Below are 15,991 nucleotides of genomic sequence, written 5' to 3'. Positions count from 1 at the left end.
TTCTGTGGCGTTCTGGCCAAAAAGTGCATGGTCTGACTCTTCTCAAATGGAAACATCAGGTGAATCCAAATTGACGTTGTGTTGGCTTGTGTCCCTCAAAAATGTCAAGGTCACAAAAGATAAGGAAAGAACGAGGAATCAGAATCAAGAAATAGAACTACCAAATGAACTTGTCAACCTGGATTTGGTCCTAAAGCAAGAGAAGGAAGAAACTTTGTCTCCTGTAAAGAAAACTATACGATAAGTACTCCAAACTTCTGTTCCGTGGAAATTCAGGCACAATGCACCCTCCAAGAAAGAGGGAGAATCTCTGCATACATGTTCTTTAGTGTGTTATTTTTCACATGTTGATTAATGATTTGTATTTTCTCTGTTGTAAATTGTCTGTCTTTATCCATTTATCTTAATTGTAGGTACGTCTCAGTACCTACTTTTAATTATAAAACAGCTTCCTTGCTTAAAAAATATAAACTGTATAAAAGGATGTAAAGGAAAAAAAAAGAAAGCCCCTCTCATCTCCACATCCCACTCTCCAGATGTTCTCCCTCTTATTTTAGTTTTTAAAGTTTGTCTCCCACCCTTTTTCCTTTCTTTGACTCTTTAAAAATTTCTAAATTTTTTTTAAAAGATTTTATTTATTATTCATGAAAGAGACACAGAGAGAGAGAGAGAGGCAGGCTCCATGCAGGGAGTCTGATGCGGGACTTGATCCCGGGACTCCAGGATCACGCCCTGAGTCGAAGGCAGGCGCTAAACCGCTGAGCCACCCAGGGATCCCCTAAATATTTTTAATGAATTTCATACAGCAAAAGCATACATCTTTAATGGACTAGTAAAGCAGAATTTACATTGGAAAAACTGAGTGTTTAACCTTGATAGATTTTGTGATAAATGATAAAATTTTATGTTCAAAACATGTTTATGTATATTTAAGAACTTTGCTGTGAAGACCTCATATCAAAGCACATACATAACATAAGAGATACAAAATCAGAAATCAGACCATAGCTCTATACAGTGAGCTAATAGCTTCAATTCTGGGCTGTTGGAAACCATTCCAGTCTTTGGATTATCCTTTGCTTTTGGGGGGAAAACCCCACAAAGGAGTATTTTCACCCCTCAGTTTTATTTCAATTTCAATATAAAGTTGGTATTTTAGATCATAAACGTTGCGTGGTACAGACCTGGAGGATAGGGGTAAGTCTTCTTACAGGATTAACTAACTGAATCCTTTGTTTTTTATCCTTCATAGAATAATAGGATTTTTAGAACTAAATGGCCACTAGAAATTCTCTTCTAATCTCCTTGTTTTGTAGGTGAGAAACCAATGCCTGGAACATGGAAGGCATGAAATGAGGCCAATGCAGGGTAAACAGCCTGTTCCTAGCCTCCCATGAGTTAGTGACACTTGATCTCTGTGATTTCAGTGAAGGAGCCAGAATGTTATCAGTGAAGCTTTCGCTCATTTAAGAAATGAATGAAACATTTATCAAATGTTGAAGATACGGCATGTACTTAGGAAGGGGAATCATTCGGGTCATAAATGTTTGTAAATTAACAACTGTGCATAATGTAGTAACCACTGCTCTTTTTTCATTGCTAGTGAGGAAGACCTATTGTTTTAGCTGTCCTGGAGCATGGAAATGTGGCGTGTGAGATGAGAAATAGACCTCTCTGTGGACTTTTGTAATGAACTGAACTTTTTTGTGTGTGTTTTTTTCCAGCTAGAAGAAGAGAGATCTGTGCTCAATAATCAGTTGTTAGAAATGAAAAAGAGGTAGGCTTTCTTTTTTGTGTTTATTGTTGTGTGTGTGTGTATGTAATTAGGAAAATATCAGAATGTAATGTGTACAGTGACTTGTAGAAAACATGCCAGCTAAAAAAAAAAAAAAAAAAAAAGAAAACATGCCAGCTGCTTATATTCAGAAAATTAGATTGTGATAGTTTGGTTCTCATCATTGATAAATGATAAAAATGTATTTGCAAAAGTTATAGTATTAGTTACCAAGACAAAGAATAGGTTACTTTTTAAGCCTCGTTTAGTTGCATTTATTCAGAAGTGTTCTAAGATCAGATCATCTCATTATACTGCTGTTACCTCCTCATTTTCAGGAACTAAAACTTCTGTAATTTTACATGCAGTAATTGGTCTGCACATAAATACTGATTGCATTATATAAAAAGCTTAACTTTTCTATCATTATGTGTTAGCATCAATTTGAATATTTCTGTTTTTCTAAAAAAGAGCTTTATTATTTGTTATTCTTTCATGATAATCAAATGATATTTGAATGGAAACCTTCCAGAACTTTTGAGTAATGATAAACTGATCCAGAGAAATGCTTCTATATCCTGACAGTCTTTGTGTGCTCTTTTATTTTTTATTTTTAAAGATTTTATTTATCTATTCATAGAGACACAGAGAGCGGGGGGCAGAGGCACAGGCAGAGGGAGAAGCAGGCTCCATGCAGGGAGCCTGACGTGGGACTCGATCCAGGGTCCCCAGGATCAAGCCCCGGGCTGCAGGCGGCACTAAACCACTGCACCGCCGGGGCTGCCCTGTGTGCTCTTTTAAAAGAACTTGCAGTTTGTGTCTAGAGAAGTTCTGTGCTTTATGCTGCATGCCAAGCAGATGTGGTGTGTACTCTTACTGAGAACTCTTGCCTGTGTGGTTCTGAGTAGATGGGCATCACAACGGGCACATACTTTTTTTTTTTTTAATGAAAGCAAAGCCAAGAGTTATTCTAAAAATAACTCTTTAAGAATAGCTTAATCAAGAATTTTTCCATGCTCTTGCAGAGTGTTTTATTATTTCTTGTCAGGAAGGAGGAAGTTTCTCACTGACCACTGACATGTATTTTACTCTGGCAGTATTTCCTCCTGCCAGCAGGGCAGTTGCTCAGTTGCTGAGGGCTTTATTCAGCCCACAGAGATATGGGATCCAGACGCTAGGCCTCAGTCCAGGGGTGCCTTTCCTCCTTTCTTTTTTAAATTAACAAATACTTAGATTCATTCTTCTGTAAAATTTTGCACCAGAATACACACATGTTCCCCCAGTACCCCCACCCCAAGACAGCCAAGTGTTCTTCAGGCAACCATGAGCTGTGGGGACTGCTCTGCCATGCATGCCTTCCCCCAGCACCTGTATACTGTCAGCCCCAGCTCTGCCTGGGTGAGGCTCAGAATATTTGATTTCACACAGATAAGGCTCTGTTTCTTTAAAGAGAGCCTCCCCATGCAGTTATCAAGGGTGTGTGAAAAAAATTAATAGGGCTTATTCCTGTGACATTTTAGCAAGAGAGCCTATGAAAATGGGCTGGTTTAAGTAAGCAAGTACTGGCATTATCCCTTGGTATTCGTAATTCACAAACACAATCTCAAAACAGCCCAGTGAACTAAATGGTGGGGCTTGCATTTAACAAATGATGAAACTGAAGCCCAAAATGTTAGGCAGCTTAGCCAAGAACTCAGAGGCAGGCATAAGATGCAGATTTTTTTCTCACTACATTTATTTATTTATTGTTACTTTTATTATTTTTTTTTTTTTAGAATAAAACTTCTGTGCTTCATTAGTCTTTACTATGTGACTTTAGATTACATGCCTTTGAAAATGTGAACCAGGCATGGGATTTTTTTTCATGTCTTAAGGAGATAGAACAAGTTTGAGTGCTTGTTAAAGCCGCTTCTTACCAGCTTTGCTCCCATTTTAAGTCCTGGATGAATTTAGGAGACTGTCTCCTGAAAATTACCCTTTTTATCAATGAATGCAGATTTTAAAGATGGTTATTTTTTTCTGAAAGTGAAAATTTTAAAGACCTAGCCTCTCTTATTTAGCACTGCTCTTTTGTCAAATTAATCCTCATGGAAAATTATGTCTAAATCTGAATGCAAATATTTTTTAGCTAATAATTGGGCCCTTAAATGCTCTCTAAAAGTCAGTTTGATAGCAGAATCATATGTAGGTCTGTGTCTTGTAATAGTTAAGTAAATTTAGCATGGAGTACTAAAAAGAATTTGATATTCCCTTAATTTAAAAGTCTGGAAAGTACTTAAATCATAAAAGTATATGCAACATTGTTGTTCATGCAAGAACTGAGATCTTTGTCAAGAGTTTGATTTAGAAGTGATCATTGAACATACATAGTCAAGACAGTATCTAATGTGTCATTCAAATGGTCATTATATTGAAATGCAGAACTTAGCCCTGACCTGTCAGCACAAACTACTTACTATTTGGAAGTAACATTGTCCTGTATTTGCCGTTGCTTTTCTTGTATCTGAACATTGAATTGCAAGTGACATATAGTAAAGGTTTTTCTCCTAATGAAAAATGTAATCATTATTTCGGAAACTAATTCCCAAGTTAGGCAGACCTCTTTTCAAAACAGACTCCAGGGTAGCTGACAGAGCAGAGCCACCCTTGAATGGCTCTGCCAGGAGTGGGGTGGTGTGACCCTCCGTCCACTAAGCCTACAGCAGGTGTGGGAACTTGTTTGGCTCCCCTCCATTCTCTAGGCTTTGTGATGTCCACACAGGGACTTGAGAGCTCCAATCTCTGACGTAGACTCTTTGGAGTCAGAATTAATTCTGTTAGTGTAAATGCAGGATAAATGTCAGGAATGGAAACTGGTGGGCGATAACCATCTAAGATACCAAATCTGAAGAGGTCCCGTACTGCTTCGGCTCATGAAGCTCACTGTGGGTTGCTGACTGTCTGACTGTCTCGAGCTTGCGCTACTTACCAATGCTCATTTCACCCTCTCTTTTCCCTTCCCTACTCCTGCTTCCTTTGCTCTATCTGTGTGTCTTTAATGGTAAGACTAAAGAAAGTCTATCCACGTTATAATAAATAAATTTCATATATTTTTAGTAAAACAAATTGTTGTATATATTTTTTGGCTGCCTTTGTCCCTCTGTCTTGCTTTTGTTTTGTAAAATATTCTCAGCGGTATACACACACACACACACAAACACACACACACACACACACACACACACACATACGCTGTTTTGATACCTACATACAACAAAGAACTTCAGCGCAAATTTAGCTCTCCTTAACTGTACCTGCATTTCTTTTCATGTTTCTAATATTTGGTTCTTGTTATCTTGCATTTTTAAAGCTTGCCCAGTAACACTTTAAGGTATTTGCTTCATTACTAGAATTTATTTCTTAAGTAAGTAGTAAGGAAAGAATCTGGGTAATATGTTCCCCTTGGGGGAAAGATTTCTGGCCCCCATAGCTGTTTTCTCGTGTTTCTCTTCCCTTCTTGATACTTTCAGTAACTCCGAGTCATTCTCGCCAGCATGGCTTAAAAGTAACAGAGGCCCTCCCCCAGTCAGTGTGGTTTGTGACTCAGATGTCAGTAATGTTGGCATAAATGATTTAAATTAGTCCCTCTTGGTTTGCACAGTAGGATTAGGGCTTAGAAATAGCCTAAAAAGCCAGCAGTGAAGATCTGCCACAAAGATGAGCTGCCAAAGGCTATTTGTCCTGTCATTTGATATATAAATCATGAAGCAGATCACTTTCTTAACCATGTGTCTTTTGATAACTTGTGCAAGAAACTTTCTGCTTGCCATCTTCTTAGAAAGCAGCCTCCCTTAGGAGTTGTGTGTATGTGATAAGCAGGCAGTGGTTCCCCATACCTTTTTCCTTCTGCCAGCTGGTGGTGTCTTTATCCTTCTCTAACACAAAGACCCCATGGGATTTTGCCTACCTAGAGTTCTGGTAGTTAACTCTGTTCAGTAACCCCCAAGTCCTGGTATTTTCCAGTAAGAACATTAAAACTGCATTTTTCAAATTTGAGTTGGATATATAACCAGTGAAGCTCTTGAAATAGATTTTGCAATAGAATAAACTACCAAATAAATTTAATTGAAACTTCAGGAGCCCTGGATTTTTTGGATAACTTTGGATAACATCAGATATTTACTTTCCAGGTGGAAGAAGTGCCTGTACAGTCCTTAATATCTTTGCTTTGCTTTGTTTTAACCTAAACAAGATCCTATTTCCTAGCAAGGTGCTACTCACTTAGTGATTTAACACCATCAATACCCACCCCCTTCTCCAGTGTTCTTATCATGCTTGGGTGTTGAATTCAAGAAATTTCTGTAAGTCTCAGATTCTTTTCTTACTACTTATCATTCTGGAGTGTAAGTGTAAGCCACACAATGAGATAAATACAACACTGAAATTTTCATCTTTGTGTAAAATTTCAATTTACCATAAATCATGAGAATTCTGTAATTCGCGTGCCGGATATCTTGGGTCTCACTAACCAGACATACATTCTGCCATTTCTAACCTGGGCCTCGGTTTCCAATTCTTCCAGTCAGTTCTAAAACAGACTGAACCATGTGCATTCATGCAGTTCCTTCTTCTAGAAATGGGAGCGATTTGACTTCTTGTTGAAGTTTTGATGGTCATCTACAGTAGATGCAGTGCTGTAGGTTGAATGGCCTGAGGGCTAGCTAAGACTTTTTTTTTTTTTCCGGTCATATTTCCCCCAAAATATTTTTGTGACACAAGGGCTTTTTCCCTCTTGTTTCACACTGCATGTACTTTTTTAAGCCTTTCTATTTTAAAATTTTAGATTCACAGAAGAGTTGCAGAGGCAGTACAGAGAGTCCCCAAATACCCTTCACCCTGTGTCCCCTGAAACACACATTGTACATTCCTTGGTACATTTGTCAACATTGAGAAAGCACCGTTGACTCAGTATATTTAGCTAGACTGTAGATGTTATTCAGATTGTCCCACTTTTCCCATTAATGTCTTTTTTCCTCTTCTGGAATTCAGCCTACGAAGCCACATTTCAATTCAGTGGTCATGTTTCCCCAGTCTCCTCTGGTCTGTGACAGGTCCTCAGTCTTTCCTTGTCTTTCGTGACTTTGGCACTTTTGAATGCATGTAATTTTTACAACAAAAATTTGAATACATATACATATAAATAAAAACACACAGTAGCCTGCCCTTTGGGTTTGTGTCTATTGTGTCTTGCCCTCCCTCCCTGTCTTCCCTTCATCTTCTCCTTCCTTTTTCTCATCCCTTGACTCAGGAGTAAATGTTTCCCTCTCATTAAGGCCTGGTCCTACTCCCTCTGCTGACAACCAAATGCTGAGTCAAGCCGAGAACGCAAACCAAGCGTTCTGAAGTCTCCCACCAGACTCCCCCCATGTCCATGCTTTCCTTCTACACCTGGAAATCCACTTTAACATTTCTGTTCCAGCCTTTATGTAATTACCTTGAATCTCCATGAGCAACATAATGTCCTTTTCAGATCCTCTGGAGGAGAAAGGTCATAATCCTTCAGTATAAATAGCAGTAATAACCTTTGCTACTGTTTTGGCCCATGAGATCTCAAAAACACATTCTTGGAAGATGCTAAAAGTTACTGAAATTAGTGAGAACCAATGGATACCTCCAGCATAAAACTGCTCTGCATGACATCTGTGTATAATCGCTTTGCATGTGTGTATTTTAATTGTTGTTATTGCTTGGTAATAATTTATTCAAGAAGTAACAATTCATTTGGGGGGGTTAGATTTTAAAAGAATTCTTTGGGGGTAATAGTCTTGTTTTGTTAATTCTCCGTCTTCCAAGGTTATTAACTTGTTTCTTTAAATTCAAATGGATACAATGATATGCAGATTCTGGCATGTCTTTGCATAGGTAAACTTGTTCTCCCTCACAGTGAGTAAAATTTCAAGTAAAATTTTGTAAGCATAACAGCCTTAGCCCCCTTTTAAACTTCCCTGGTGATACTTTTTTTCTTTACATTAACTTAAGTTAATTGCGTGTTTGTCCTAGGGCAGTTGAACCCTGACCACTCTCTTGGTTGATTTCTGGAATTTTTAACTCTTTGGTCTTTTAGAGAATCCAAGTTAATAAAGGACGCAGATGAAGAAAAAGCTTCCTTGCAGAAATCCATCAGTATTACTAGTGCCTTACTCACCGAAAAGGATGCAGAGCTGGAAAAACTGAGAAATGAGGTAGAGTACCATGTGCGGTGACAGTTCCTGCCATCTCTTTTTGTTCCAACTGCAAGCCTAAGCTAACCCGCTGCCTTTCAGGTCACAGTGCTCCGGGGAGAGAGCGCCTCCGCCAAGTCCTTGCACTCGATCGTTCAGTCTCTAGAGTCTGATAAGGCAAAGCTTGAACTCCAGGTGAAGAACTTGGAACTTCAACTCAAAGAAAACAGAAGGCAGCTCGGCAGCTCCTCAGGTAAAGTGATGGCCACATGGTGCTTCTTTCCAGTACTGCCCCTTCCTGCAGAGAAGCTGTTTCTCGTGAGATGTCCTTGGAAGGCAGCTGTTATGCTGCACCTGACCCAGCCCATCTGCCTTGGGCTCTCTCACCACTAAATCAGATAGGGCTAGTCCTGACCCAGGCTCTGCGCACAGGGGCGTGCCGGCTATCCCCCTTCTGGAGCGTTGGCAGCAGCAGAGGATGTGACAGCTGCCCTCCCAGTAGCCACTCCAGTTCTGAAAGTGTATGCACTGCCGCCAAGGGAAGCAGAGGTGGCCCCTTTGTGAGCAAATGATAGCTTGCTTTCCTACTGTAAGTTCCAGCTGTATGTGATGGACATCGTCCACAGCAGTGGGCCATCCCCAAGGGAGAACACAAAGTGGGAGGGCCGGTGTCTGTGCCCAATACTCAGGGCTCCAGATGCGGGATGGGAACCCATTAACTGTTCCCAAAGAGACACATTGGGAATTTCGCGTGAAAATACGAGCCTAACACTGACCCCTTTGTTGCAGTAACCCAGGAAAAAAAGATGGCAAGTTTTGTGAATCTCCTTTTTTTTTTTTTTTTTAAATATAAGGTAATACTGATACTCAGGCAGAGGAGGATGAAAGAGCCCAGGAGAGTCAGGTAATAATCCTTTTTTAATTTTTTTCTTGGCATACTATTTTAAAAGATCATTCACCCTTTCAAAGAGGCAATACATTCATATGGTCTAAATAAAAAATATTAAAAATATATACAGTAGAAAATCTCCCTCCAAACACTATGTCTCATCTGCTCAGTTCCCAGACCCTGAAACAGGTGATCATTCTTATTGGGACCTTTTAAAACAATCTTTCCAAAAGTTTAAAAACATGTATATACAAACCAAATTAGCTGTCTTTTTCTCTTTTTACACAAATGGCAGTATATCTGGTCTTTTTAATAGCTAGATAGTTTTCCCCTATGTGGTTGTTCTGTGATTTAGCCAGCTGCTTGTCAGTTGACCTGACACTTGGCATATTTCTGATCCTTCAGGTGTATTATGAACAATGCTATAATGAATTATTTTGCAGATATACTAATATCTCTTTAGGACCAATTCCTAGAAGTACAGTTGCTCTGTCAAAAGATTCCTTGCTCCTCTTGACCTTAAAAAGGCAGACTTTTTTTTTTAAGATTTTATTTGTTTATTCATGAGAGAGACACAGAGAAGCAGAGACACAGACAGAGGGGGGAAAAGCAGGCTCTCTGTGAGGGGAGCCCAATGTGGGATTTGATCCCGAGACTCCGGGATCACACTCTGAGCCAAAGTCAGAGGCTCAACCACTGAGCCACCCAGGCATCCCTCAAAAAGGCAGACTTCTTGAAAATGGTTTCCCTAAAGCCAAAATTACCAAAACAACCTTAGTTTTAAAAATGGGATTAAATGGAAGCAAACTATTCTGTATTTGGAAATGTAATTGCACATAAGCACCTAAGGTCCATCTTCAATTTTAATAGTATATTTTGGATATATTTATCCTGTTAAAAATTCAAAAGTACAAAAGCCACCATCTTTAAATAAAAGAAAAATTTAGTGAGTTTGCAGTTTATTTAGTTATCCGACATATCCTTCAAAAGACATGAAAGGATTCAACAGATGCACTAACTCACTCTGGATAGTGTGTCTGCTTAGTCTGTGCGTCTGATAAGCGTGGATTCAATTAACTGTGTTTTCTTTTCCCCTTACCTTTCTGCTTCCATTTGTTTCATCTGCTGCTGCCAACACTTTCTTCCAATCAGCAAATGGTTTGTTTTATGTTTCCTAATTTGTGAGCGTGCGTGCATGTGTGTGAGTGGGTATGGGTGTGTGATTTCCCACTACACTTATATCCATTTTGTGGCTTTTCCTTCTTCCTGTAGTGTAGCTCCTATCAGGGTAAAGTTTTAGAAAATATGTACCTCCTTTCAGTGTTAGAAGGGGTGTCCTGCAGAGAACCACTAAGCTAGTGATTGCTGGCTCTGTTTCAGACTTGCCCCAGGCAGGAGAATAAGGCCAAATATTTATTTAAAAAGTGAAATACTGAAGCTTTAATATTGTAAAGTAGGATTTATTCAGTGGATATTTAGAGAAATTGGACGTTTTTATTATATGAAGAAGAGGGGAAAAAACATTGTTTTTAAATTAAAGTGCCCTTGGTTAGAAACGTCCATGTTATGGCAAGCATGTCCTCCTGATGGTCCCTCCTTGTCCCACTGCTCAGTGAATCTTGGCACAGATGCTCGTTGTACGTGGCTTTCCTGAGCACTGCCCTGTCACTCTGTGCCACAGTGCCTCACCAGCTGGAAGGGAGCTTTGAGCCTTCTCTTTCAAACACCTTCTTTTTTCTCTGAAGATAGCATTTATCTCCTGTCCCACTATGACCAATCTGTAAATGTTAAATGGTGGCCTGAGGACAATTTCCATGAACTTTCAAATCTACAGAGCATAGAAGTTCTGGATTTGTTCTGCAGTTTAATGGAACAATTAACTGGTTATGCTTTTTGTAGAGTTTTGTATATGTATGTGTGTGTATATATAAAACATTGAAACATGGGTTCTGTAATGGCCACTCTTTGCCCCTCCTGTGCCCAGCACATTCTGTGGCCATAGCATGAAAGTATACTTTCACGATGTTCTTGATAATCCAGTGTACACATTTTAGACACTTTACACATCTGTTTCTTCTTTTTTTTTCCTGGACAAATCAGATTGATTTCCTCAATTCAGTAATAGTGGATCTTCAGAGGAAGAATCAGGACCTCAAGATGAAGGTGGAGATGATGTCAGAAGCAGCCCTTAATGGGAATGGTGATGACCTAAACAATTATGACAGGTATTTTATATATATTTTTTAAAGATTTTATTTATTTATTCATGAGAGAGAGAAAGAGAGAGAGAGAGAGAGAGAGAGGCAGAGACATACGCAGAGGGAGAAGCAGGCTCCATGCAGGGAGTCTGATGTGGGACTCGATCCTGGGACTCCAGGATCACACCCCAGGCTGAAGGCAGGCGTTAAACCGCTGAGCCACCTGGGGATCCCCGACAGGTATTTTATATTAAGCAATACTGTGATCAGAACCTTCGTTCCACCTAAACAAAGGTTTTTAAAGTTAAGTTCTCTAGTGGATTGGAGAATCAATTGCATTGGCCATAAATAGATTTCCTAGTCTGGCAAGAGAGTGATATGCTATAAGTGGTTTGATGTGAAAATTTAAAATGTGGACTGTAGAACGTACACTTGAGGCTTCCAGATTTGGCCATCATTAGTTCTTGCTCATTTTGTGTGCTTTGCAAGCAATACCGTCTCTTGAATTTCATCTGATGCAGATGAGTTTCTGATTATACACGTTAACATTTGTAGTGACGACCAGGAGAAACAGTCCAAGAAGAAACCTCGCCTTTTCTGTGACATATGTGACTGCTTCGACCTCCACGACACTGAGGACTGCCCCACCCAGGCTCAGGCATCAGAGGACCCCCCCCACTCCACACACCATGGCAGTCGGAGCGAGGAGCGCCCGTACTGTGAAATCTGTGAGGTGTTCGGGCACTGGGCCTCCCACTGCAATGATGACGAGACCTTCTGACGGAACCCCCAGCCGCGCGCCAGGCTCCTCAGACGCACTAGGATGTAGGCGACTGACCACCAGCATCGTGTGTGCAGACTTCAGGAGAGCTCACATTATTTTTGACCCCCATCAACAAATCTAAAAAAAATATTTTGATCTTCACTAAATCACCCTTTTAGTCTCCCCTTAGAAGTTAAAATAATAAACACCTAGTAGGTGAGTTTTCACCTCTAATTTTCTCATCTTGATTTTTAAAAGTTCCAACAAGACATTGCACCAGATGCCATTACATTTACTGTCCCAAGGGAGACCTCCTAGAACAATCCCTACCCTCACAATACCTTATTTAAGTAACTTTAAATTATGCTGTTACTTTTCATATTTGCACTAAAATTTTTCCAAGGCTGCATTTGTATATTTAGATGTTTGGGTTAAGCTTTGACACTGGAATGAGTCGGAAAAATGTGCCATTTTGCATTTTCATCTACTCATTTAAAGTATTTTATTCTTAAAGAAGTATCTTTTAGCTCTTTGCACTACCTGACGTCAGTAGTGCCTTTATTTCAGGCTTGATAATACTTAGGTGTGATTATAAAATCATGAAACAGGTAAAGAGAGGGGGAAGCCCTAAACTGCTGTGGGGACATTTTAGAATCTATATGCTGCACCTACTCATTCTACTGTGGTGTTTGTTCATTGGTTTTGCATAATTTCAGCTTCTATATATTATATGTATATATTTTTTAAAAATCTGTATTTTGGGAGAAAACACAATGTCTTTCTTTTCAGATTTTTACCTTTATGAAAAAGAAAACACATTAGGACATAATGGACTAGGCCAGAAAATAACATCACGTGGCTTTGCAACTATTTTTCCTGTTTTCATTTTGTTTCTTTTATAAGAAATAAATAACTGGGAGGATTTTTCTCCAAATTTGTTTCTTCAGCAGATATCCCCAGCAGTCATTTAACTAGATAATAAGCCACTATAAAACACCTAAATTAACTAGTCTACAACCTTTACAAGTTTTTTTTTTACTGTGTTTTTAGATGAATGTACGATGAGAAATTCAACGTTAATAATTTTGGATTTTATTATCACAAAAAATAAAATGAAGGACCTCAACCATCAGAAGTTTTATCAACCAGTTTGAATCTATTTATCTTCATTTGAATGTCTTCTAGAATATGTAAAAAGTAATAAATGTATCTTCCATGCTATGTGTATAATAAGAACTTCTATAATTGTATATAAGCATTTGATGTATTTTTCTCCTCAAGATTATCAAATGTGTGTCTGACAAGTGAAAAATCTGTAATGAGTTGAAATTTTTGGTTTTAAACATAATAGGAAGTGTTTCACAAACAAAATGTAAAGCAGTATTAAAATTTGAGCAAACAAGTGTTCTGTATCTACTTTAATAAATATTCTTTTTTGCCAATGGTAGTAAGCTGATATTATTTTCAGACTTGTCATAATTTTTTTCTTTAAATGAACAAGCACTATATATCCAAATAGCAATTTCTGCTGCAGTCTTGCTGATAAACAGCTTTTAAGAAAGAATATATCTTCATCTCAAAGCATCCTATGACCCATTTAACATGAAATAAATACCTAAGGTCATTATCCATTGCTATATCACACTATATTACCCGATAAAAATATAAGTGGCACCAGGTAGCACCAACTATCAATCCATGAAGTTTTAGAAAGAAACTCTGAAAGTTGCTAGGATCTTTATTTAGCAAAAACGATTACTGAACTAAACATTTGTTTTATGAGCACAGACTCCCCAACAGGTCAATATTTCCAAAGCAGAGTTTTGTTTTGTTTTGTTTTTAAGATTTTATTTATTCATGAGAGAGAGAGGCAGAGACACAAGCAGGGGGAGAAGCAGGCTCCATGCAGCCTGACATGGGACTCGATTCCAGGTCTCCAGGATCACACCCCGGGCCAAAGGTGGCGCTAAACCACTGAGCCACTGGGGCTGCCCAGAGCTTTTTTTTTTTTTTTTTTTTTAAGATTTTATATTTATTTGAGAACAAGAGAGCACAGCAGAGGGAGAGGGAGAAGCAAGATCCCTGCTGAGCAGAGGGCTCAAGGCCGCTCCATCCCAGGATCCTGAGATCATGACCTGAGCCAAAGGCATATGCTTAACCGGCTCAGCCACCCAGGTGCCCCCAAAGCAGAGCTAGTAGTACATAACTTTTACCTAAATAATACCCTGACACTAGTTCTTGACTTTGGTAGGAACCATAGGAGATTAAAAGACTAAAACCATAAACTTACTGTGGTAATCATTTTGCAATTTACACTTAGGCCAAAGCATGTTTTACACATTAAACAAAAAACACATGTCAATTACATCAAAAATTTAAAAAAAACACTAAGGTCTGCAATATTTATAGGGCAACCACAGCAGTATAGCAATGTTCCCAAACATCGGGTCTCTGTAACAAGTTAAACACCTGTGTTGATCATCTTCTAGCATCCTGATCCTGTCTGAGAAGGATTGTTTATTGGGCTTGCTCATTTACATTCATGCATGCTTGGGATTTCACCTCATACTTAAGTTGTGGCCTCATTTACCGGTTCATGATAAGGCTTGCTGAGCTCAACATGTATTCTCACAGATGGTGCTAAAATAATACATTTCCAGTTGGACAAAAAGCCTGCACATGTGACAATCTGTGATAACGTTGAGAACCATTGTAGAAACTGGGTTGAGAAATAGAGCATGGAACAGTCTGCATGGGTGGAAACAAGTTTATTGATTGAATTGAAACCCTAGTTTATTTCAGCAATATCTTAGCCATCACAAAAATAAACTCTATCCAGGGCGACAGAAATCTCTACAGCGAGGCTAAGGGCTCAGCCGCCAAGTGGTGAACATCAGCAGGGTGCGTGGCAGGCACTGCCTGGGCAGTAAGTTAGGAAGCAGCGGTGGTGGCAGATGCGAGCTGGGGCCTCACTTCCTAGCAGGCATGGGAAACAAGATATTTAAAAATCTAAATGGCTTTTATGGAATCATGGACTCGAAAGTGCAAGTGTCTGTATGATTGATTGCTCTTCATCATCCCCAAATTCTCCTCTTTGCTTATTCAGACTTCATGGTAATTGTTTAGTGAGCTCTTTAAAAAAAAAAAAAAAAAAAAGATTTTATTTATTTATTCATGAGAGGCACACAGAGAGAGAGAGAGGCAGAGACATGGACAGAGGGAGAAGCAGGCTCCATGCTGGGAACCCGATGTGGGACTCGATCCCCGGTCTCCAGGATCACACCCTGGGCTAAAGGCGCCGCTACACCGCTGAGCCACCGGGGCTGCCCTAGTGAGCTCTTTCTTCATAATATACCGTGTATATAAAGGATTGAAGGTCACCCATTCGAAGACACAACATTTTCAAGCCTTTCGCATCCCAAATAGTCCATTTCCACCCTCGAAGTATTGAAATGCTCATATCCTAAAACAATAGTGATTGAGCAATTAAATTCGGACACCCTTCTAAACTTTTAATATGAAACATGATGTAAATTCCATCTTCTTCATCCTCGCAACTCACAAGGTAACATACTAATTTTACTGATGCCGGGAGAACTGGATTCCCCGTGGGATAGTATTTGTGTGAAACAGCACGCAGTTGAAGTTTATCAGGAAGAGCCAAAAAGACCCATCACGTGACAGATTCCTTCAGCTACTCTTTTTTTTTTTTTTTTTTTTTTTTAGATTTTATTTATTTATGAGAGGCAGAGACACAGGCAGAGGGAGAAGCAGGCTCCATGCAGGGAGCCCAACGTGGGACTCGATCCCGGCTCTCCAGGAACACGCCCTGGGCTGAAAGCGGCGCTAAACCGCTGAGCTACGCAGGCGTCCCAGCTACTCTCCTTTTTTGTAAATTTTAGCCTACAAACTCAAGAGCAAAGCGAAGGGTTTTCTGATTGCTACGAAAGATCTGCATGACAGTGGGTACGCCTGCTGCTAAGAAGAAAGGGAACGAGTAGGGTTCAGTCCCCGTCTCTAGGTCAACTCACAGAGCCCAGTGACTCCTGTACCGAGGCAGGGTCCGGATACGCCGGGGGTCTTGGGGAGCGTCGGGCACGAGGGCCTGAAAAGAGAGCAGGCGTGGACCCTTCTCAGCTTCCGGATTTGCGTGCGGTCAGCCGCCCA

The 15,991-nt window shown here is 39.7% G+C and overlaps 1 protein-coding gene and 1 long non-coding RNA gene across 8 annotated transcripts in view; one reads left to right on the top strand and one right to left on the bottom strand.

Moving 5' to 3' along the window:
• The window catches only part of CLIP1 (CAP-Gly domain containing linker protein 1), a 122,914-nt gene extending 109,648 nt beyond the window's left edge, over positions 1-13,266 (top strand). For 4 of the 7 annotated variants that reach the window (XM_041728372.1, XM_041728370.1, XM_041728369.1 and 1 more), the window contains 6 exons: positions 1,725-1,777; positions 7,878-7,995; positions 8,077-8,227; positions 8,829-8,878; positions 10,964-11,088; positions 11,617-13,266. In XM_041728372.1, coding sequence (XP_041584306.1) covers positions 1,725-1,777; positions 7,878-7,995; positions 8,077-8,227; positions 8,829-8,878; positions 10,964-11,088; positions 11,617-11,842 — 723 coding nt within the window. In that variant the 3' untranslated portion in view covers positions 11,843-13,266. Of the gene's footprint in view, positions 1-1,724; positions 1,778-7,877; positions 7,996-8,076; positions 8,228-8,828; positions 8,879-10,015; positions 10,022-10,963; positions 11,089-11,616 lie in introns of all 7 variants that reach the window. The other 3 variants (XM_041728366.1, XM_041728368.1, XM_041728367.1) reach the window with 1 other exon arrangement.
• Positions 13,267-14,573: 1,307 nt separating this feature from the next.
• LOC121475589 lies at positions 14,574-15,979 on the bottom strand. The gene is made up of 2 exons (XR_005983783.1): positions 15,856-15,979; positions 14,574-14,956 (listed from the first exon to the last, which is right to left on the bottom strand). It is a non-coding gene; the product is annotated as an uncharacterized LOC121475589 (long non-coding RNA).
• Positions 15,980-15,991: the final 12 nt, after the last annotated feature.

This window comes from Vulpes lagopus, chromosome 14 (assembly GCF_018345385.1).
Source record: "Vulpes lagopus strain Blue_001 chromosome 14, ASM1834538v1, whole genome shotgun sequence".
Classification (NCBI taxonomy): Eukaryota; Metazoa; Chordata; class Mammalia; order Carnivora; family Canidae; genus Vulpes; species Vulpes lagopus.
This window is presented reverse-complemented; position numbering and strand designations above follow the sequence as displayed.